The sequence below is a fragment of the Poecile atricapillus genome, chromosome Z (assembly GCF_030490865.1).
Source record: "Poecile atricapillus isolate bPoeAtr1 chromosome Z, bPoeAtr1.hap1, whole genome shotgun sequence".
Taxonomy (NCBI): domain Eukaryota; kingdom Metazoa; phylum Chordata; class Aves; order Passeriformes; family Paridae; genus Poecile; species Poecile atricapillus.
In genome coordinates, this window is record NC_081289.1 from 33,040,921 (window position 1) to 33,065,223 (window position 24,303).

At 37.0% G+C, this 24,303-nt stretch overlaps 1 protein-coding gene across 1 annotated transcript in view; it reads left to right on the forward strand.

Annotated features, from left to right (window-relative positions):
- The first annotated feature begins 19,061 nt into the window (after positions 1 to 19,061).
- The window catches only part of LOC131573351 (decorin), a 37,816-nt gene continuing 32,574 nt past the window's right edge, over positions 19,062 to 24,303 (forward strand). The window contains exons 1-2 of the mRNA XM_058827236.1: positions 19,062 to 19,254; positions 23,183 to 23,418. Of these exons, the coding sequence (XP_058683219.1) occupies positions 23,211 to 23,418 (208 nt within the window). The 5' untranslated portion in view covers positions 19,062 to 19,254; positions 23,183 to 23,210. The remainder of the gene's footprint in view (positions 19,255 to 23,182; positions 23,419 to 24,303) is intronic.

Here is a 24,303-nt window from a genome sequence, read left to right on the forward strand (position 1 = left end):
ATGGAAGAGCATTGTAGAAATTATGCAGTTTACAGCATGCAGCTTTGCCCAAATCTATTCAGATATGTATGGTTACTATCCTTATGGGTAGCAAAATGCTTTGAAGACCCAAAAAAAAGGAAAAAGAAAAAAAAAGGTTAAAAAACTTAAAAAAAAAAAGAAGAGAGAGAAATTCTAGTACTTTATTAGTTACAGCAACAACAACGTGTGTCCTCATATTTTCTTTACTTAATTTTTATATAAAAGTTCATTTTGGAAATATATTTCAAAATTCCCTTCTGATCAAAAGACAGTAGACTTGTAAACTTCCCAAGTAGACTGGGAATTTTTTTGAAACATTTGCATTTTAAAGTAATATTTGAAGCTAAAACTGGTGATTTTAGAGAATTTTTTTGATAGAACATGTTAAGAAATTAATTCAACAGGGTAATAAATACAAGAAAACTGAATACTGTTGAGCAAACTAATACCTAATACCTAAACTAAATGGCACTTCTAGCTGACAAGACAGGAAAATAGTATTTGATAATATAAAAAGTTTTAATTTAATTAAAAAATTAAGAATTAAAAAAAAAAAAAAAGTGTGCTTGCATCTTTTTAGGAATATTTTTCTCATTTTTTTACCTCTGTTTGTCCTAGTTCCTGTACACTCCTCTGCACCATTGTTTCAAAACATTTTCATGGGATTTTAAAGACAGGGTAAAGATCTCTGGCACTGAAATGCAACATTCTTTACGTGGCAAATGTTCTTCAAGCACAAGTCTTGTAACCATTTCCATACTGGTATGTGTGAAATAGCATTTTTAGAGGGAAATGTTATGTTGTTTTGGTTTTTTTTTTTAATGTAGTTGCTTTTTTCTTAGTGTGGTACAACTTCTCAGGTAACCATGTGGCATCCACAACTTTTGAGAAGTCAACTGGTAGCAGTAAGAGCTTAGCACCTTGGAAATTCTTGTCTGTTACCATCTAACAACTATCTACATTTGATACAATTTTTGAGTATGGGTCTGTGAGGCTTAGCATAATGCAGCAGAGGGCTTCTGGTGCCTTTAGAGGACTGCTTCTCCACTAACACCTCTCATAATTTCTTCACACTCCTGGAGGGTTACATTCTGCCACATGGCAGCTACTTCATCTTTCTCCTTCTACTCTTTCTCCTCCTCCTCAGTGACAGGTTCCTGGATTAGTTGGAGGGTCAACAATCTGTTTCTGTGTCTATGATTTGATCCTTTCTACCACAATTGTCCCTTCTTAAAACAAAGTTTATAGTATAGTAATTTCAAATTCAGGCTTGAGAAGAGTAAATTTTGCTAGCTTGGGACCAGTTGAATAGGAATTCTTAATTTATCAGTTCTCGCCTTTTCACCAAGTTTGTTTTTTGTTTTTTGTTGTTGGTTTCTTTTTTTGTTTTGTTTTGTTTTTTGTATTTTCACTTGATATATTAACCATGTCTTTATTTTTCAATGGCTTTCTATCAAAAACCTCATGCCTTTGGAGAACTTGCAGTTTAGTAACTATACTAAGGCAAACAGCAGAAAAGAGGGAGTTCCTAAAAACCAGCAGCAGATACATCCTTCTTTATCTCCAGTATAAAAAACCCTGCAAGCCCAGCTGTTTGATGATAGTGTGGCATCTAAACTACCGTACTATTTTGCTTTTTTAAGAAATGCTGCATAAATAGTGAGAGCAGTATACTTTGGCTTTGGATAATGTGGGGTTTACAAAGAACTTACGCCTATTCTGTTGTTTTTATAGGACTTTCTGCCTTCATATCTACTGACTGTCTTGAGATCTGACTACTACTAATATGCAAGAATGAACTGAAAGTTTCATTTTAAATTACTTTTTTGCCTAAAGATATGATATTATTCCTTAGAGAATGTTTTCACATATGCTCTTCAAATTACAGACGCTCAGACAATCCTCTGACATCTAAGTCATTCAAAACAATGAATATAGTGCTCATGTTATTGAGGCACAAAATGTCTTTATATTTCATCAGAAAGTATTTTAAACAAAAAAACAGGCAAAACATTCATAATGAATGCTGCCATTTTGTCCTCATTTCAGATAGTTTTTAAACAGAATATGTTGTCTTTCTGAAATGAAAAAGAAAGAATTGTGAAATTAGACGTGAAATCTGAAATACTGGGGAAGGAAACCAAAGCTGGCTCTTCAAAATGATGCATTAGAGGGCTTGCAGAGTGGCTTTCACTGCTGCTGGCTTTCTCTTCCACCTATAGGTTCAAAAATGTCCTTGGCTTTACTCTGAAAGAAGTGCTTTTGCTGTGACCGAAGTATTTTTAATAAGTTTGTTTGGTTGTTTTTTTCCCAACAGGAATGCAGCTTCAGTTTCCTTTTGAGGCTCAAACTTATCCTCTTGTGTTTGGACAGTACTATTATCTCAGCTCCTTTCTGGATAAGGAAGAACTTGAACCTCTGGTCACTACACTCATTCTGAACTCAGCACAACACCAAGGACTGTTGCACTACATTAACTGCTAAAAATGCTTCACCTTACCTGAAATAAGGAAAAATGTTGGTCTTAAAGAGGCAATATTCATTTGTAGTCTACTCAGCTTCCACAAAGTGATTCAAGAAGCCAGCACAGCTTCACCAAGGGCAAGTCCTGCCTGACCAACCCAGTGATAGTCTGGTTGAGTGACTCCATCAGTGGACAAGTGAGAGGATGAGGTTGTCATTTATCTGGATTTCTGTAAAGCCTTTGACATCATTCCCCCCCAACATCCCTCCCTCTAAATTGGAGAGCAATGGATTTGATGGCCATATCTATGTGGCCTCTTAGATGGATAAGAAAGTAGGTGGATGGTTGCATCCAGAGGGTAGCAGTGGCTCAGAGAGATGGGTATCAGTGACAAGTTGTTTCCCTCAGGGTCCATACTGGGACCAGTGTTATTTAATATCTTCACTGATGATGTAGACAAAGGGATCGAGTGCAGCCTCAGCAGATTTGCTGATGACACCAAGCTGAGTGGTGTGGTTGACACACCTGAAGGATGGGATGCCATCCAGAGGGACCTGGACAAGCTGGAGAAATGGGTCTGTGGGAATCTCATGAGGTTACACAAGACCCAGTGCAAGGTGCTGCACCTGGGTCAGGGCAGTCCCTGGTACCAATCCAGGCTGGGGGATGAACAGATGGAGAGCAGCCCTGGGAGAAGGACTTGGGGTGCAGGTGGTGAGAGGCTGGACACGAGCCAGCCATGGGCACTCCCAGCCCAGAACACCAAACGTGTCCTGGGCTGCATCCAAAGCAGCGTGGGCAGCAGGGCCAGGGAGGGGATTCTGCCCCTCTGCTCTGCTCTGCTGAGACCCCACCTGCAGGGCTGCATCAGCTCTGGGGTCCCAGAACAGGGAGGACATGGAGCTGCTGGAGAGAGTCCAGAGGAGGGACACCAAGATGATCAGAGGGATGGAGCACCTCTCCTGCCAGGAACAGCTGAGAGAATTGGGGTTTTTCAGCCTGAAAAGAAGGCTTAGGGGGAACTATTTGTGGCCTTCCAGTACTTGAAGGGAGCCCACAAGAAAGGTGGAGAGGGACCATTTATAAATGCAAGTAGTGACAGGACAAAGAGCAATAGCTTCAAACTGAAAGAGAGCAGGTTTAGGTAAGTTATTAGGGAGAAATTCTTTTCTCTGAGGGTGATGAAACAATGGAACAGGTTAACCAGAGGAGCTGTGGCAGCCCCGTTACTGGAAGTCTTCAAGGTTTTGATGGGATTTTGAGCAATCCAGTCTAATGGAAGTGTCCCTGCCCATGGCAGGACACTTGAAATGAGATCCTGTTAACGATCACTTCCAACAAAAAATACTGTGATTATATGAAATTGAAGTAACTTTCAGTCTTCCTATTTTGATTTGAATTTTTTCATATCTAGCTTTTCTTTTCCTTTTGTGAATTGTAGTTGACAATTTAAATTGTCCCATAGCAACACAAAACAATGGAAAGCCATCTGTGTACACATTGGAAAAGGTGTAATCATAAAATTCTGTGATTAGTGACAGAACTCTGAATCACTAATCAGTAGCAAAAGTGTCTGTCATTAATGATGAAAAACTCACTTTCTTTGACAATTGACCTAAAAATGAGAGCATGGGGCAGACCCCTACATCCATGAAGACGCCAAGCTTCCCTGTTGATATGCACATATGAATAAGCAGTCCCCCACTGGAAGAAAGGAAAATAGGACATATCCATCCTTCTAGCTTCAATTTAATTTTTTTTTTTTTCTAGTTTTACATTTTCCTGATTGCAGTTATATTTCTATTCATATTCTGTTAAAAGTAAACTGGTTTATTATACTAAATAGCTAAGCAACTGTCATAGAACAAGTAGTATTTTATGACTCTCTGTAGCCAAGATGCATAAAACTGCCTTTAATTTGCATTCTGTTAATCATTCCCAATTTTTTATCTTTACTCTTAGCTTGTCAGCTGTCTGTTCATTAATTAATTTTATGGAAGCATATAGAATGCTAACATCATTTTAGTTAGCAAGCCCACTTTTTAGTAACTCAAACACTTTCCTTTTTTGTCCATTTACAAATGATGTTCATGAAGATCCTGTAGAATTAGCAGCAAACCACTTCCAAAGAGTGTTTATAAAAGTAGTATATTTGCAGTACTAAAGGTGTTAAAAAAAGGTGCATCTTGCTGCCTGCAACATTTATCAGCAGGCAAACTATATATTTCATGAAATCATGAATAGTTTGCAGCCTTCTATTTTTTTAAACCTACACTGATGTTGTCACAGAAATCTGAAGAATGATTCAACGGCTTTTAAGTAAAATAAAGAGAAACCATCCATTCAATGGTGAACTCAGCTGCTGGGAAATAATCAGCAAGCCCCAGAAAAATGCTCTAATCTTCAGATTTGAACAGATATGGTTCAGCAGGTTTGTTCAGTAATGAGCAAACCAGTACTGGGCTAAGATTTCAGACAATATATCTAATATGTGGGTTATGTTTTGGTGTTTAGAGGCAAAAAATTATTCCCTGATAATAATTTCAATTTCATTTTGTGTCCACACTTGGGCATATCTGCAAGGTGGATCAAGAAATATGAATGTGCATGTCAAAACCTGTATGTTACCTATTATTTACAGTGAGTGGATTGACTAATATTTATGACCATCTTATAAGGTATAATTTTAACCCAGAATAATGCAAGCAATAATTTGTCTGTGGGATCCTAGGGGTTGCCTGTCTCCATGAATCATATCCAAAATCTCAAACAGCTGCAAGCCTATTTAGAAAATGTGAAGCTACTCCTAAGATTCAGCACCTGTCTATAGAAATCTCTGTATGAAAAAATATGAACTGGAAATTGCACATACCTATGGGAATTAAAAGGTATTTAACCAATACTGAGTTATGATTTAGCACTACATTTAGTTGTGTATAAGGGCAAAATATCTTTAACTAGTCAAACATCTCGTAAATTATTTTCTTTCTTTCTGTACTTGTTTTTGCATACACATGGAAGTTGGTTCAAATCAACATCTGAATGCTACCTCCTGCAGAATTGCAACAACCATCACTATACTTTAAAATCACTGAGAGTGAACAATTCAAAGGCAGTAATGATCCATCTCTGAAAGGCAAGTCATATGCCAAGAATATTACTCGACTTCAATAATTTTTGCTGTTTTCTAGTTGCTGCCTTTGTCCATATCCCTGTATTTCCATGAGTGCTGCTAAATGCAAACAAAGAACATATTCCTAAAAGCTTGCAAGGATGGAACATAAAAACCAGCCTTTCAAATATCACTTAAATATATACAGTTTTAATGTTTAGATTTGTACCATAGCTCCTAGAGAACTGAAATGACAAATAAGCCTTTTTTTTCATGTTACCAGATAAATATCTGATAAGAAACACTTCTTGGGTCAAAACCCAACAAAGTTTACAGCCTTAAATTATCTATTGTTTCAATTTTTAGGTGGCAGAAATATCTTTCCTGGTATAAAAACTTTTCTTACTTGATATTTAAAAGTGCTCCCAGTACCATGAAAAGCAATAAGCAAAAGAGTAATGCTGCCAAAAAGCCTGTGTATTCCGTCTGGCAAATTTATTAAATGTGTTTTCACCATAAGTGCCTGGTACTCTGCCCATGGTAATAACATAAAACTCACCATCATGAACACACAGCAGTATATTACATGCTATTTCAAATATATTCCCTACCTGAAGGATGTCAGGCTAAGGAAGGATAATGTATTAGATACTGGAGCTGGGAGATGTGAAATGGTTTCATAATAATTAGTGGAGAAAAATGCAATCTGGGATAAATCCATATTAGTGAAATTTATGGTCCTTAGAAGGACATGTTCTGCAGAAATAAAAAGACAAATCTTTATTAAAGTATATGCAAGCCAACACTTTTTCAGTACATGAAATATCTGCTCACTCTTCCTGTAGTATTTTATTCATACATTATTTCATAGTGGCTTAAATTTTCTGATACAATTCCCAAAATATATGTTTACATCCAGATCTGTGGTCTCATTTTAGAAGAACTGAATTTTCCCACATGTCCCACTGAACAAGCACAATTGAGCTGATGTTCAAAAGCAACCTATTTATTTATGATCCTATCCAACATCAACTGAAATAAAGGATGAAAATCTCTTGTGTGCAATAAGATGGAGGTGTTTGCTACATCCTTTAAATTTAAGCACACAAAAGTTTGTGAGGAGGATCTTTAAAATGCAAGAAGGATTTGGTTAAAGAGTTTGGGTTTGGAGGAAAATGATCATTGATACTTATTTTGGGAAACGTGTTTTTAATTCTTTCCTACTGTAACTTATGGTTAATAAAAAACAGTGGCAAAAAGTTCTCTATATTACTGTAGTTCTTACTCAGAATGTCACACTCACACAAAAATTTTCCTTCCAAATTATTTGAGAGAAAAAAAGTGTTTTAGTGTTCTACAATAAGGCAAAAGAGGTGTATCTAGAGAATAATGAAAACAGCCTTGAGCAAATGCACTATTATAATATGAGCAAATGGACTAAAATAATACAATTCAAACTACTTTATTTTCTCAGCCTATTAATACAGGGAGTTTTCTCCTGGCCTCTCATATAATCTGTTTTGTGTCTGTCTGAACAATATGTGACTGAGAGTGGTATTTATTTTACTTTTACATCATACTGGGAAGCGTTCATTGCCCTCTTTTAAATAATCATTTGGAACTTCCTGTGGCTTGTGGAAAAAAAATGTTTTCTTTTAAATTATGTGCAAAGCTGGATGAGTTTGGAGAAAAAAAATCACTTAGTGAATAACTTACTCCAAAGAGCAGGATTATTTGTTAAATAAACCAAATAAAAGTTGTTAAATATGGGAAATAAATATTTGAGGAAAAAGCCATATTAAAAAAAAAAAAAATAAAATCATGCAATGCCTATCTAGTAAACAGATTTGCTTACTAATTTATGAATGTCAGTGAGACTTCTGCTTCCCTTGGGGCCCACCCCACATAAGCTACAAAAGCTTTCCAACATGCCTCTGACAGCCTCTTACTCTTCTGTTCCTATCATACTCTGAGAAACCCCAAAATTATGACAGGGCAACCAGCTGAGGTGTCCAGCCAAAGCCCTGTCCAGCAGCAGTCAGGGGGCAGACCCTTTGCTTTTAGTGGCCTCTGTGCCACATGCAGGCTTGAAAGGAGTTTAGTGCTTAATGATATCATTCCAGTGTTCATTCCACACCATCAGTTACCTGTCATTTAGAGATTTTTAGAAAGTCCACTTTTTAATTAAGAAACTTGGAACAACAGAATTTGTGTTGTAACGATATGGGTTACTTTTCCTAGGAGTGACCAGAGAAATTTGTTAGTGTGAGAGAAAGCAGAAAGTATTACCCTGTGGGAATGTTCAAGTGTATATATTATTAAAGTCTCATTGGTCAATAATAGGAGAAGGTATCAGAAAAATATATGTTTCAGGAGAGGAAAACTTTAAGCGATTCGCTGTGGTGAGCAATAGGTGTAGCTAGGATTTTAATCTTTATCTATCTAGTACTCTCCCTCCCCCTTTTCTGTCTTATCTTCTGATTTCCTCCTTTAATTTATTTAATATTTTAATTTATTCCCATTCAATTTTCTGTGTGATGTATTTTTTCAAAAGAGATGCTTATTCCCAGGTACCACTCATTATTTATCCAATCATCATTTATAGCAGTATGTGCTAAAGCATAAACTTCTCAAGGCATACATATTTTTGCTTGCTGGACTGCCTTACATTTAGTGACATTTACTACAAAATATAATGAATACAACTACTTTGCCTTTTCCATATCCACCCTCCAAGAAGGGCTTTCACAAGTAAATATCTGGATTGCAAACAGTCTCTTCAATGCCAGAAAAAAACTGTGCTGTCTTTATATGATTCTACAGTTCTGTTGAGCTGCAATTTTAAAGTGGCCTGGCTATTCTTTCATGCCTACAAATCACATAATTGTGTGTCTCAGCATTAATATGTTCTCTCAGTAACTGGTTCATGTGAAATGGATTGCTATAAAATCTGCATCCACATTTTCATTGTTCCAATGAAAAGGAAAACCCAGGCTTGGTGGCATTGCAAATTTGTTCCATGATTTCTAACTTCAAACACCTTAACAGATAGGAGTATCTTTTTTGGCTAAATTACACAAACCACAAGATTTCTCTGAAATAATATGTGCTTCCATGAAACATTTACAAATAATCTCTTCAAGGCTAAAAAGAGCTGAATCAGTTCAATTTAAATGACTGTTGTAGACCCACTTATAGTAGGTTGGACATAGCCTTATATTAAATTTTATTCTGCAAAATTTACACCAGACAAAGTGAAGAAATCCAAGCCTGCAATCCCTCAAGGAGAGCAGTAATCTTTCTGCATGACTTACTTGTTGTGAAGTCTCAGAATGATCTATTACTCCAGACATTTGAAGTAGATGTCCAGCGTCATTCATTTCCTGTTAAATGCAGAAGTGTTCAGAAATAACCTCCCCACCATAGGTACATTTTTGCCTCTGATCACTTCCTCTGCCTCCAAGCACACACAGTGGAGTTTGGCTCAAGTCTGATCAGATCTGATTTGCTGGGTTCTGCTAGTGCTTATTGAAGAAAAGTGTCTGTGGTGACTTTGGAGCAGTCGTCCAATACCCAGTTTTAGGATTTAATAAAGAGAATCTGTGTGAGAATCGTAAATGGTTTGGATTGGAAGAGACCTTAAAATTCATAAAGAAAAGAATAAATGAAAAATCAGAAGGTTTGGATGTAAAGGGTATCAAACAAAATAGAGGATTAAGACTTTGGACAGCATGGAGGAAGTGATGACACTTCAAGTACACAAAATGTTGCTACGAAGAAGATGACGATGATGCGTCTTACAGAAAGTAGAACAAAGTGTAATTGGCTTAATTTTCAGCCGATACTCATGTTTGATATTGGGAAAGCTTTGCTCACCATCAGTAGAGCTGAGTAACTGAGTTAAACCAGAATAAAATAAATGTGCTTGTACAGGAATTACTCAGAATCCAGGAGAACCAAGTATTGAATTAAATTGTTTCTACAGAATTTTTACATGCAGCAGGATGTAGAACAGTGGCCTGTACTAAGAATATAATTTTTCACTGTTTTTCCATTTGATTGTGTTGGTTGTTTTAAAAATACTATACAACCTCAATTTTGATTCTATTAAATATTATCTTTTTTTTTCAACACAGAATTTGGAAAATCAGATTTCCTCTCTGATGATTTTGTGTCTTCAAAGAGATGGATGATTTTAAAGACAAAAAAAAATGATATTCTGATAAAATAGTTTAATTATACAGTTTCTAAAGCAAAAATATATATTTATATAAAACCATTATTCACAGTGATAGAAAATATCTTTTTGCCCAATTACTGCCTCTATGGAGAGCAAATAGATGGAAAGAAGAAGCGGATGCACAGTTTTCTGTATCTTACATAATCAAGAGTTTAGGGGTCTTGGACTTCTGAAAAGCTAACACAAAAATCCGAAGTTCAGTAAGCAGTAGATCTAAACCAAAATTAAGCTTTTGTACTTAAGCTAAGCCTGGGAAGTCCTGGAAAAGGGCACAATGTAGGCTAGAGATTGGTAAAGCCATTGCACATGTCACATCAGTCACTTCTGTTCACTAGCTTCATGCAAACAAAAAGAAACTAGGGGAAAAAAAGAGGGTACAGTATTCTGAATGTCTAGAAATGCCATATTTAATAAGTCACATTTTGTGTTAATTTACTATAAAATTGCCAGCTGCCCTAAATCAAGAGTCCATAGTCACAGGAATCATAGGGTCAGCACAGTATTTCTTATAGTCCCATTTAGCACCCAGCACAAGGCTTATCTATCCTTGCCACCAAAACATAATTCCCTCTCATTTGGGGTACAAATTGGCAAATCATTAAATGCACATCATGTCTTACCAAGACAAGATGAATATATACCCTAATGTCTTGGTTAAAAATTAGAGTATGTGAAAGGTAAAACTCAAATTTTTCAGAATATGCCCAAGAATTCTCACACTGGTAAATATTGTACAAACTGTCATCATAAAGCTGTAATTTGACTCTCCTTTTCACTGATCAAAGATATCTAGTATTATTTTTAAAAGGTTCTGATCTGAAATACAACAATGTGAATTTTCATCGTCTATAGCCACTGATCTTTTATTACAAAGGGAAGGTCATATTATGGCTTTGGTTTTTAGAAATAAAATACACTGAGATATACCTTTTAAAAAAAGCCATAAAAAATTGTAATCTAAAACAGGCTGAACCTTTTTTTCAATATTCAAATACTTTTAAGAACAACAAAACCCATTTTTCTGTCTCCAGTGTATTTGACAATTACATTTCATACTTTTTTGGCACCACTAATATTGTTCTCCGTTAATCTGAAACATACTGTAATAAATTATGAGTTCACTATTTGAAAAAGAAACCATACAAAGAAGCTGCTTGATTTGGAAAATAGCACCAAACTGTTTCAATGAACACAAAAATGGAGAGGCCATGGGGAGACTTTCAGGAAAAAAGGGAGAATTTCAGTATATGGTGCCAGTTCTATAACTCTGTGCTAAATTCACATAAAATGGCAGACAAGCAACATTTGTGGATGGGAGTCAGAACATATTCAGAAATGAGGCTGTGCGCCGTGGTGAGAAGGGGTGAAATTGAAACCTACACACAGAGCCACATTTTGTTGTCACTGTAGGTGGAGGCCTGGGCTCAACAGACAAATGAGGTTTTTGAGCCTCCCAGCCTGGCAATGCCATCTCCTGTGTGCCCTGGGAACAGTTATAACAAAGTGGTCACAGCCATTCAGGTTTAGCACTTCAAAGCCATAAAACAAAATAAAGACGTATTGAAGTAATCCTAAACCTGAGTCAATCCTAGCTTGTCCCTGCCAGCGGCTGTAGTCCATAATACAGATATTTATTATGGTGAAGCTGGGCAAATACAACATTTTTGGGACACAGGAAGGAAGAGAGGGTTGCAAAATGGATTAATTCTAAACTATATATACTTGCATCCTGGATATGCCCATGACAAATAGATGGTGATTATTAGTTAGGTATTTCACATCAAATATCAGCTGTCCTTCAGGCTAAAACAAGACTTAACCTCTAGCCATAGTGGGATTTGTGGGGTATAAAACCCAAGCAAACAAAATAAAGCCACAAAAATAAGGATTTTGTGAGGCCTAAAAGGCTCTAGAGAGTTTGCAAGTTAATAGCATTTTCTTGGAGGTATTTTTAAAACCTGTTTTTCTCACTTCTAATAATTTGTATAATAATTGTTTGTTTTCTCTGACTTAATTCCATTGTTTCTTTTGTCAACTCTTTCTCATTTTAAATTGATAGCAGAATGAATGGCACTGCAGGCTGTGAGTGGGTTAGATACAGTGTGCTCTCCTCAGAGAGATGAATTTTCTACTTGTTACTGAAAGATAGGCTATTTTTCATGTGAGCTGATTCAAATGATTTGAAGGCAACGCCGTGTGCAGGAGGGAACAACATTATGAGAAATAGCTTCTAACCTGTCCAAGTCTCAAGATCCAGTTTGGAGTGGGTTTGATTTAAGTGAAGAGCAGTCTCTGAACAGATTTTTCCTCGCAAGCACACACATGTGGCTTCTTCAGAAACAAGCTTTCCATCTTGAAATACAAAGCTGATACATTCATTTTGAAACATCCTGTGCAATTTTTACAATTAAAGCACAATACATTGTTCCTTAAATTTAGTAGGTAGTTTCTAAGTGGTACAATACACTGATCTTTTCAAAAGCTGTTAGTTAGTGTGGCTACCTAGCTGTTTCCTGTGTCCATCCTCCAGTGCATTTTGCAACACCTGATTTTCAAAAACTGCACTTTGAAAGTCTTTTTGAAAATCAAATCTATCTGAGGCATTTTGAAAAGCTGTTAGTCACTTTTAAAAGTCTTTAGTTAGACCTCTAAGGGTTTGGGTTCCTCATGTATTTTGATTGATAAAGATGAGTCAAGAAAACCAGTGGCTAAGTTCTGAAATGGCATAAAACACAGGATGTTGCAATTTCAATAAGATGGTATCATTTGTGTCTTCTGGAGTTGTGTCGCAGCATGTTCATAAATTCATCTATTACATATGCAGGTCTTAAAAAAAAAAAACCAAAACCAAAAAACAACAAACCAAATAAATAAAAATGAGACAAAACAAGAATAGTGATGCAAAACAGGAATATTCATAATAAGAGTAGTTTAACTTTTATTCAGTTGGAACACAAGTGATGTGTGTTACCTGCTAAATTAAAATGTATCTGGTCTTTTTGGAACACAATATTCCCAAAGGTAACTGAGAAATACATGGTAAAGAAGGAAATAAAATAATGAATAATGTAGAGAAAAGTCTAGAAAAAGAATAGCCTTCTTTTTTTTTTTTTTCTGATTACCAATTAACATTCTGCTGTAAGTCAGTAGCTGAAGGCATTGCCATCACATTTAAATTTTTCCATGTAAACTGTTTCATTTAGAAAACTTCACTATGTTTTAGCCAGGTTGACTATGGAAAATTTCTGTTGAGGAACATCAGCACAATTTCTTAGTCAGCACAATCCTTAGAAGAGCTTATTTACAAGAGTAAAATAAAATATATATGTATACTTTAAACAGTAGTCAAAGAAAACTCATACATGGTTTCTGCAAGTTAAAGTGGATGACTCTTCAATTACTGAAGGAAATACAATGGATATTTTAAAGACTCTTCCTAAAATATCCAAGACTTTTATTTTTTAGTCATTATATTGTGAAAATCAATTTTATAGCTTCTACTGTACTCTTTTATAAACTTCTATTTCCCCCTTCTTTTTTCTATAATGACAAAACACAGTCCATACAAAACTGGTAAGTTTTATGATGACATTAAGTGTATCTTCAAAGTCACCATTTTGTATGTTTAGCTGAAGTTCGATTTTTTTTTTCCTCAACAGATTGCCAAAAAATGAGGATTTTAATACAAAGGAAAAGACACACAACCTTATACAAGTGTCATTTTTTTCTATGCCATTCCTTTTTCCAGACTTTCCCGAGTAAAACAGTCACTAGCTCCCCCTGAACAAATTTACTCTCTGTGATGACTAAATTGGAAATCCAGGCTGACCCTTGCATTCACATGTTTTTCATAATCTGGGAATAGGCTGTTCAGAGCTGCACAGGATGTGCCTCATTTCCAATGCTGCTTCATAACCCATGACTAAAAGAGTACATGCAAGGAATACAGTTACAACATTTGCATGAATTACTGTCATCCTTTTCTAAGGCATTGTGTAATTCAGCTGGGATGACGAAGCTTGTCCAGAGCATGATCTAAGGGCCTTCAAAATGAGAATTAAGGTTTGGAATTTTCAGGATTTTTCATCTGAACCTTGTAAATAGTTGGACTGCAACTCAAGATGCTGCAAGATATAGAGAAAGGCCAAAATCTGATGAAAAAGCTGCTCGCTGGAAAGAAAATTAATCTCCTCTTAAACTAATCCTCTCTCCTCTTCAGTCATCCCTTCCTCTTTCAAAGCCCACACTCCCAAAGTGACACTCTTTTCTGGGAAAGTGTCTTTCAATGGGGCTTGTGGATTCCTGGAACCATTGCCGATGTCAGCACACTCTTTATTTCATTCATATAAGAGATTTTCTGGAGGACAGGAGACTGCTGATGCTCACCTAGAAACCAGGCAGGAGAAACATTTAACCTTGACTGTCACTGAAGCACAGCAAATGGAACACCTGAGTACAAATATTCTGCCTACCAGTGTGTGTAAGAACAAATGTTTTTGCTTATGTTTTTCTCAATTTCTTTAATTAAAGGTGAAGACTTGGAGTCCAAGTGAAGTTCTGGGATCTTTGGTCTACAATCGCTGTTACTTTCCCATCATTCTTTGCTTGTGGTATGTGCAGGAACTAGTTTTACCTATTTCCTGCATTTTTGAAGGAGAGAGGTAAGATCAATCTCAATATGTGCATCTACACTAGAAAAACATGGGGATTAGGCAGGAAATGTTTCCTCCTCAATGGCAGAAGTCAAGTTCAGAGGATTTGGAATCATAGTGAGCAGTAAGGCTACATCAATATGTGGCTAACTTCTACAGCTGATAGACAGACCTGGACATCATTATTTGATTCAGGAAAAAATAGAAAACCCAGTGGAAATGAAAGCCATTGTTGAGTAAGGAACAGATAGGCCTTTCCAAAGAAAAGAGACCAAAGTGAAGGATGTCAGATCACATCACATGTCAGATAGTTAAGCTGAGGAAAATTTGAATTAGTTTCCTAAAGTGACCTGTAGATTCTACAGACTCCCTTCAGAAGGGAGGAGAGAGATGACCATTAGAGGTAACAGTACATGCACTTGCAGAGTGGGAATGGGAGAGATGGCAAGACGGATAGTGTCAAAAGAGACTATTCCTCCAAAGAGAGACCTCTATCTTTTGAAGTTTGACTGTGTTTTAATAAAACAGTTGTACAAGTATTGCTTTTCATGGAAGCATAAATAAAATGCAACTGGTAGCACACATCCAGAATCTGATACATTAGCCCTTTTGATCTGTAGGAATGTGAAGGAGTTCAGGCTGATAATTTCTGAGGTCACAGAGGACTGAAGGAAACTTTCATACTCAGAAAATACAGAAATTACGTTTCTTCTCTTTAACTACCTTTTTAGGCTGTGCCTGGGTCAATATTTACCTGGATCAATGTTTACTAAGCGGGGGTGCATATTTACTTGCATTTTTAGCACTCTACTGCTAACTGTGAAGAATAGTTTACTACACTTAATTGGAAGAAATTATTATGCCTCATGTAGAAAGAAGAGACAGGCTGTAGTACCTAGTGAATGTGTAAGATGAAACGCTAGGAAGCTGTTCATGAAAGTCCAGGTGTGAGATACCAAGGAGGTAGAGAGGGTTCCCATGAGGCAGCCAAGCAGGAGATCTGTTTTCATCCCTTCCTGGTAGGGATTGGCACTTACCTGATGGGGACTGGCTCTTAACTAGCTGTTTTACGAGGACTGTGAGGCAGACTTGCCTGCTGTTCTTTACCACAACAACCACAACAATGCTAACCAGTCTTTGATCATCAAAGCTGGGATTTATTAGCAGGCAGCCCAAGAAAATGCCTTCTTCTCTAGTGAAAACCTAGAATTAGTAAGAATCTGTATCTCTGGGACACAGGACACCATGTTACTGCAGAACAGATCCTGCTGCTTTGGTTTCATTCCAGTAGCTTTCTGGATTGCAATAAAGGTTACCCATTTTTTCCCAGACTCCCTGAAAAAAGTCTTTCTTTCCACACCCAGGCACAGATTATGTCAGTTCCTCTGAGGAGTCTTCAGCCTGTTCTGGCAACACTAGGTGCCTGCTGGACATGCCTCTCTCCCAGCTCAGCCCCATGCTCCAGGAGCAATTTCCCCAGGAAATGCTTTCTCCTTACAGGGCAGTGTTCATCTCTTTCCTGCAGAGCCTTCCTCTGGACCCAGGTAGAGCACAGGCTTCCTGCCTTCTTTCCCACCGCTGCCCTTTGAAAGGTCCACAAAATAAGCCAAGAGCAAATGAAGCAGATGCTATCCATCAAAATTTAATAAAAATATTGTTATAAAAATAACATTAACATGCAGTTGCCTGTAACTTTCTGGGAACCAGTATTTGGTTGCCCTAAAAGTTTGTTAAATTGGAGTAATAAAATCACATAGAAACCAAGACTGTTCTAATCATGATTTTTTTGTATTGACTAAGCAGTAGTCAAAGTAGGTCAGACTGAGAAGGATAGCTGATTGATGCTAGGCCATGTGTATGGTCAAGGGCCATAAAATTATGTAATGACTTAATATTGCTTTTTGGTTGTTAGTTTTTTTTTAGGGTTGTTTGTCTTCTGAGCAACACAGCAGGGGGCAAAGAGTGGAATTAAAGGAATACTTGTATCAGAAAGGATCTGCATTCCCATGAAAGCATGCAAATATTGTGTGTCCAGAGAAGAACAACGAAGCTGGTGAGGGGCAGCTGAGGGAGCTGGGGTTGTTTAGCCTGGAAAAAAGGAGGCTCAGAGGTGACCTTATCACTCTCTACAGCTGCCTGGAAGAAGGCTGTGGCCGGGGCAGGGGGTGGTTCTGTCTCTTCTCCCAGGCAACCAGCGATGGGGTAAAAGCAAATAGCCTCAAGCTTCACCAGGGGATATTCAGGTTGGTCATCAGGAAGAATTTCTTGATGGAAAGGCTGATTAAGCATTGGAACAGGCTGTCCAGAGAGGTGGTGGAATCACTATCCCTAGAGGTGCTCAAGAAAAGTCTGGGTGTGGCACTTAAGGCCATGTTCTAATTGACAAGGTGGTGATCACTCAAAGGCTGGTCTCAATGACCTTGGAGGTCTTCTCCAACCTAAATGATTCTGTCATTCCTTGATGCAAAACAATTAATAGGGCATTATATCAATATTCAATATCATAAGTCCTCTCCCATTCACTTGCTGTTCCACATAACTCTGCTTTCCATTTCAGAAAGGGCTGGACACCTAACACATACCTCTTCTACTTCTGGGTATCAACAAGTAGCATAACTGTTTTCATCCTCCCTAAATCTAGTAACCTCTTCCCCTCTCAGCTTCTTGGTCTGGACTTCATGAAAGAAAATGGAGTCCCCAGTTCATCCAACAGGTACACTGTGCTCCACCTGTTCCCAGCTTTATCTTCAGTTTGGGTTTGAGTCTCCCTAATGCCCAAGACAAGACAGAGAAATGGCTGTTCATCCCCCCTCTGCCTCCAAAGAAATTACTGAGGCATTAAATTACAACACCTTTCAACCCCATAACAGATATCAGAACAAATGTATTAAGGCTTTGCTGGGAAAGGATATGAATGGGTTTTGTGAAGCAAACTGACAACAAGTTTACCCTGACCTGTTCCTCATCAAAATCTTGCTTTGAAATGTTTTTAAACACCAGATGCAGCTGGTGACCAAGGTTCAAATAACTGACATTACTAAGATGCAGCCAAGATTTCAACAAGCCTCATGGCGACACTTCTGGACAAAGATAAGGCTTTGTTGTAAGCATGAAAGCTTGGAACACCACTAATCATAGGAAACTAGGAAAATGTCACAACAAAAACCATTAGCAGTCTTGAATCCAGTGGAGAGGCAGGGAAAAGGAGTTAGCTCAAAGACTAGGGGTGGATAATTGATCCTTAACTTTTAGAGTGAGCTATAGAAGGAATCTGTAATGTAAGAGGTCTGATTACACCTTTGTTCTACAGACACCAAAATTAGCAGATAATTATTCTACCATGTTTTCTTCCACCAAAGGAGAACAACTGTAAGATTTCTTATAAGGGCTTCTTTCTAAATGAAGAGGACAGCTAACATTTCAAGAGTCTATTGTGTTTCTAAAAATTCTGACTTCTTTTAAAAATCATTTTACAGGCTTTAATTTCAGATATGCACCTGGTCTTTGCCTAGGGGCAGAAATAAAAAGGATACAAGTCAAAACACAGAGACAGAAGCCTTCAGTATTTAGATAGGACAGCTAACAGCACAGTGAAGGTACACATGTTCACAGTGTGTTTGGATTACTAAATAAATAATAATTATTGTATTTGCTCTCATTTGAGTTCACTTGACTTTCAAAATTGCTCAGCAATAAAGAAACTGCATTTTAGCTTTCACTGACAATTGCATAAAACCAGAAATTGCTAAAATAAAATATAAATCTGAACAATAAGTCAGAAGCATTTTTCCTTCCATGTTTTTAAAAAAATCTTCTGTCTCTTAAAAAAACCCCAACTAACCAAAAAACCAACCCACTAGAAAAATTAAAAACAGAAAAAATCACCAGCCCAAAACCCAAACAGTTAAAGCTAATTTCCCCTCTGTTTTGCTGTCCTGGTGAGAAGGCAGTGAAGAGAAAAAAAAAAAAAAAAAAAAAAAAAAAAAAAGCAAAGTTAAGTTTATATAAAGCAGCTCTAACCACAAATGTTAGAGTCATTTTACTAATGAAAACATGATTTTCATATTTTTATATATATCAAAACTATGCTGTAGTTTCAAAAAAATACATACAAACTCTATTATTAAACAGGATAATCACAGATTGAGCTATATACTATTTGGTTTGACAATGATTATAGCATAAGAAAGGCAGGTTGATATCTGTTTAAATAGTTTTACTTAAAGCTAACCCTTTTATATCATTTCCTTGATTTCAAAATACTATAAAGAACAGGAACAGCTAAACATTTTTTTCATTAATGACTCATAAAACCCCTCAGAGTTAAAACCAAGAAAACTTTCCTAAATATATGCCGTAGAGACATAAATAAAATAAGTAGGATGAACTACAGCTAAGAGTCTGTCTTATAATGTACAAGTAGTTTGGGATTGTAAACAGATGAAAGAGAAATAAAGCAAATGAAAAAGAAAAAGGAGGAAAAGAAAGCAAAAGAGCTGATAAAGTTTCTGGCTACAATACAGGAGACATATCATTACCATATGATCTAATGTGGGTGTCAGCCTGGATTGTGTTCATTGAGAGAAACATTTTTTAACTGTGCTATGGAATAGAAGCAGGAGGGTTTTCCACCAAGTGACAGTCACTGAGCTGAATTTACCCCCTCCTCCTTTCCACACCTGCAAAGCCTTCTGCCTGGGTTGAATATTTAGTTTAATTACATCTCAGCTTTGAGAGCTCCTGTTGCAAATCCCTGGATTAAAAGGTACGGTTTTTAGTAATTCTTCTGAACTATGCTGCACTAATAGAACTTCGGGCAAGTCTATGGCAAGAACTGTTTGAATTTCAAGAGAAGCAAGTTAAAAATCGTGCTAAATGTTTAGTAATGTTAAGTTTTCTATGCAGCACTTTTGTTTCTTGGAAACATGAGAATACATTCTCTAAGACTGTGCAGATTTCCTACTGTTTATTTGACTGTTCTGTCTCTTGTTTTGATTTGTATAAGCACTGCTATAGTCCTTTCTTTTTCTTTGCTGTAAACTTTTGCAGCAGTATATTCTCTGCAATCCAGTGTTTAGAATCGGTGATAAAGGGAGTGTAAAAACTGCACGTATGCTTGCATTTCTGCTTTAAACTGCACTCTGTGATTTCTTTCTCATGTGTTTCTTCATATATATTTCAGACACTGATGAATATAATTTCAATTTCAGAGAAAAAAACACACAGTAGTAAGCTATACGGGTTCTGTGTATGCCTTTGTAATGTTAGAAAGTGCTATGTTGCAGGGTAAAAGCAAGGGAATCATGTTTAAAGAAGGTCCTTATGAATGAAATTGTAGAAAAGAAAATTCCTACAGTTGAAACTCCTGTTAACAGAGTTTTATTATCTTTAAAACTTCCAACTTCTGTGTTTGCATATCTAGACTTTATTGCACAAAATGGGCAAAACATAAAATGGAGGGGATTTTTTTGAAACTGGAAAATATTGTTTAGCTTGTCTTTGTGGAATTTTGAGAGGTTTCTGACACTAGGTGAACTAATAATTTAACCTTACTATTAAGGTAAACTGACAAGAAGACCACCAATACAGTGGTGACGTGAACTGATGAAGCATATTTTCAGTGGTATTTTAAAATGAAATGTGGCCAAGCCTATGGTATAGTTTCCTCTGCTTGTGGAAAAGTCTTCTTCATTGTAAACACATAATTAAAGGAATTTTAAACAGTTATGTCCTGCAGACATAAATATTGTGTCACAGAATCCAGAACTTTTTTATCCTCTACTTTTTTTTTTGTAAGTGAAATATAAACATTTCTTGGTAGTACAGTTTTGTGTATATCTTTTCTTTTGTTTGTGTTCAATTACACATGCAAACAATAGGAACAGATACATGTGTCTGCAGAATGAATGCATATATGACTGAAGATATCTCTTCCTATATTCTGATTAACACATAGCTTGTGTCTGCTGTTTTCTCTGTTGATTCCTCAGATTATATACTTAAATATCTTTTGTTGTCCTACAGTTTTCCTTTATAGCCACCTCTTTCTGATTTTATTATGGTTCTTACAAAACAGGGACCAAAGGAAAGGCCTGAGATAAATGAAGTCATCAAGATTAATGTGAATAAGAAACAAAGTGTGAAGACACTTCCAAAGTGCCTTTGCATTTTTTTATTCTTTTTGTCTTTCAGAGTGGTTATAATTAAACTCCAGGATAAGATCCTGGATTCTTGTGCATTCTTGGGATGGGTGGTACTTCAGCAGTGACCTTAAGAGGGAACAAAGTAGTTTTAAATATTTTAAACTGTTTTAAAATTATATTAATGCATAAAAAGAGGCTGAGGAAGGTCTTTAAAAAGTCCTGGCTGCCACTGCCATTCAAGGATTAGCATGCAGCATTCCCAATGCTTATTGTTATTAATATACATTCTGAAAAATAATTTGTACTGGGGTAAGGTTTAATTGATCATTTTCACAAGGCAGCTTATTATGATGAACGGTGATGATTTAGCAAATTTTTCTTCTCATTATTAATAAATTTAATTTTTATTTTGCAATAATTCACACATGATGATTACTATTTCAAAAATCATGTTTTAGATTAAGCTCTGGTCACAGCTCACTACCATGCAGTAACAGCACTTTGCTGTGACATCCTGACATGTCCCTGTGCACTCTGCCTGCACTGGTGGGGGTGTTGCTGGGAAAGGGACACAACTGGGGAGCCAGGGCAGGGGGAGGCACAGGAAGATGATCCACAGGGACACAGCCTTTCCCTGCTACATGTCATGAGTTTACACAGCACTGGCTGACAGGACATACTAAAAACTCTCTAGCTGATGTTGGGGTCTGTGATCCCACTCAGCACGTGCAGTAAGGTGTCTGTTCCAGGAACAGAAGTACTGTCATGTCCCACTAAGAAAACAAATATGTCTCTTAAAGAGACAACATAAACAGTATTTTACTCCATGTGATTTATTTAATTTTGAAGTCTTTGGGATATCTGAAGATGTTAGATACATGTCTTCATGTCAGGTAGATCACAGGAATGTATGCTATGATTTTAAGTCACCAGCATATTTTATTAGGTAACCTCATAATCTTCTCAAGAAACAGACCTAAAGGTTTCTGGAGAGCTGCATTGGCACCTGTAGGTAGAAATTCATAAAGGAATTCATAAATTCATAAAGGAAAATAAACTCAGGCACAATATAAATGGTATCTAAATCCAGTCATGGCTTTTTTATATATTTAGCTTTTTTCTTTACACTAGCCATTCCTTTTAGAATACCTGGTTGTATTATGTTAGAAAGGCAGGCTTTAGTAAACTACTCTCACCTGATATCATCTGTTCATTCTTGTCATCTACTTGGTCGGTACCATATGTCAAAGTAGAGAGGGAGACAGCCCTCCTCTTCTGCCTCTCCCAGTTTTTCTGTCCAACAATGAATATGGAGCTGAAAAATGCTCTACCACACCCCTAACTGTTAGATAACTTCTTCTAGAAAAAGAAATAATCCCAGCTAGCACCCAGACAAGGTGTTTCTAAGATATCAACCTGAAGAAGCAAGTGGACATTTTTGCTTTCATTACAAAGAGCAGCATCTGTACTTAGGACTATGCCACTGTTTTAATAAAACAGCTCCTGTATAAATGACAAATTTGCCTTTGTGTCACTTGGCAATTTGAAGGCAGATTTTAAATTAGTAAAGTATGAACTTCATTATATAAAGCACATAGTAAAATAAAATAATATTCAGAAAATTAGCTGGTCTTTACAGCCTTGATACCAACCTGCAAACGGTTGTGTAATTTCTCCTTAGTGCCCAACAAGACAGGTAGCACAACCTAGAGTGTGTTGATATGCATCTAGGCCTAAGTCCTGAGAACATGTATTTAAGCAACTTTTCTTTTTCGTATCTATGGCAATACACACTTCATACAACTTGTGTAAAGTTGCTCCTGACAATGAAAGTCTGCAGAACGAAGCCCTGAAGTCCTGTTAGAAAGTGTGCACTACAAGCATCAAAATTTGGAAAGAAAGCCAAGAATATTAAATATAACACAACACTGCATTCCATTTTATTATGCTGTTTGAACTAGGAAAGAAATATAGTACATTTAAGTAAGTAAAGATCTTCTCCTCACTCTCCACCCTGTCACTAAATCCTACTCTTTCTCAGTCAGTTTTACTAGGCTATAATTTAAAACATACAGAAAATTGACACTTCAAAATATTTCTCAAGACATGAAATACTGAATTACAGTGAGTTTGGGAACCTCAGGTTTATCCCTAGGGGTCAAACCCATTGCTACGAAATAAATGCTGATGAAATCAAATAGACTGTTATGTTGGCAGAAAACAGGCACATGGAAAATGTGGCTTATTGCTTTGACTTTTTTGCATCACAAAGTTGACAGCGCTGCCTGTTCCCAATAAATATTACTCAGATATGCAAGCAGATGTGTTTACAGTTGCCTTAAAAATGGCTCTGCAAAAAATAAGAAAAAAAAAAGGAAAAGGCAGTTACCAGACTCCTATCACATAACTGTCCTATTTTTACAACTCAGTTTTCTTTTATTGAAAGGAGCAGTTATGTAATTGGTGGATGAGCTGGACCTCCTTCAGGAAGAGCTGTGCAGCTATGGGAAGCTGCTGCTTTTGTTGTTAATGCGCTGCTTTGAATCCTAGGTTCTGCTGGGAGTCGATGAACTAAGCCATGAAGAGGCTGGCTCTGCTCTTTGTCCTGCTGCTGCCAGCGTGCTTGGCCAAGCCCTTCCACCAGCAGGGCCTCTTTGACTTTATGCTGGAGGATGAGGGCTCGGCCGACATGGCGCCCACGGATGATCCCGTCATATCCGGGTTTGGACCGGTGTGCCCCTTCCGCTGCCAGTGCCATCTTCGCGTGGTGCAGTGCTCTGACCTAGGTAAGCCAGGAACACTTCAGAGCTCTGTACTTGCCTTCTAGCCGCGGGCCAGCAGCCGAGACCGTGAGGCTGCCATGCTCCATCCCTCCGTAACTGGCTTGTTCCAAGGAAATACGCTACAGTTGCAGTTAACTAGAATTTACCAAGTGGGCCACAAAGCCCTGTCCAGATGGCCATTTTTTTGTCACTGTGGAGACTGTTTGATTATTATTTTTTTTTAATTTATATTTTGAATGTGCACATTTCATTTGTTTGTTGAAATGCCACAGATTTCTCTTGCAGAGAAAATAACTTTTCAAAGTTATTCCTTCAGATGAATATTAAATAAAGGCAGTGAAGTCAGATGTGGGGATGGAAACATTTTTAAAGGTTCTAAATTGTGTAGTCCAAGGTCCAACACTTTTAATCATACTGTCTAGTACCTCAGCATTGAAGTCATCCCATTTCCATATGAATACATGAGCATGAAATCACCAACTGAATCATATATCCTGGAACCAGCTCTTTGGAGTAAAGAGCTTGGCAACGCACCAAAATAATGAACACGTTATGGAATTCCTCATTAAATATATTTCTTAGACACTATGTAAGCTGAAACCATGAGAACATTTCTCACAAGCTTTCCTTACTCCCTTATGTAAGGGAAGGACTTGTGTGCCCAGTCAGAGTAGCAGGATGTGAAGCCATGTCTGCCATCACTGTATTTTTACTTTTCCATGCAGAAGTCTCAATTAATGAGGTTGACTTCAGTAAGATGGCTCTTAGTGTAAACCAGTATTATTCAATCTTAGTTGCTGTACAGTGCAGAAAATCAGTTAGAGTTGCTTTTGCTCACAATGAAGCAGACAAATAACTTCTCATGATTTTATAGAGCTTTTCCTTTAA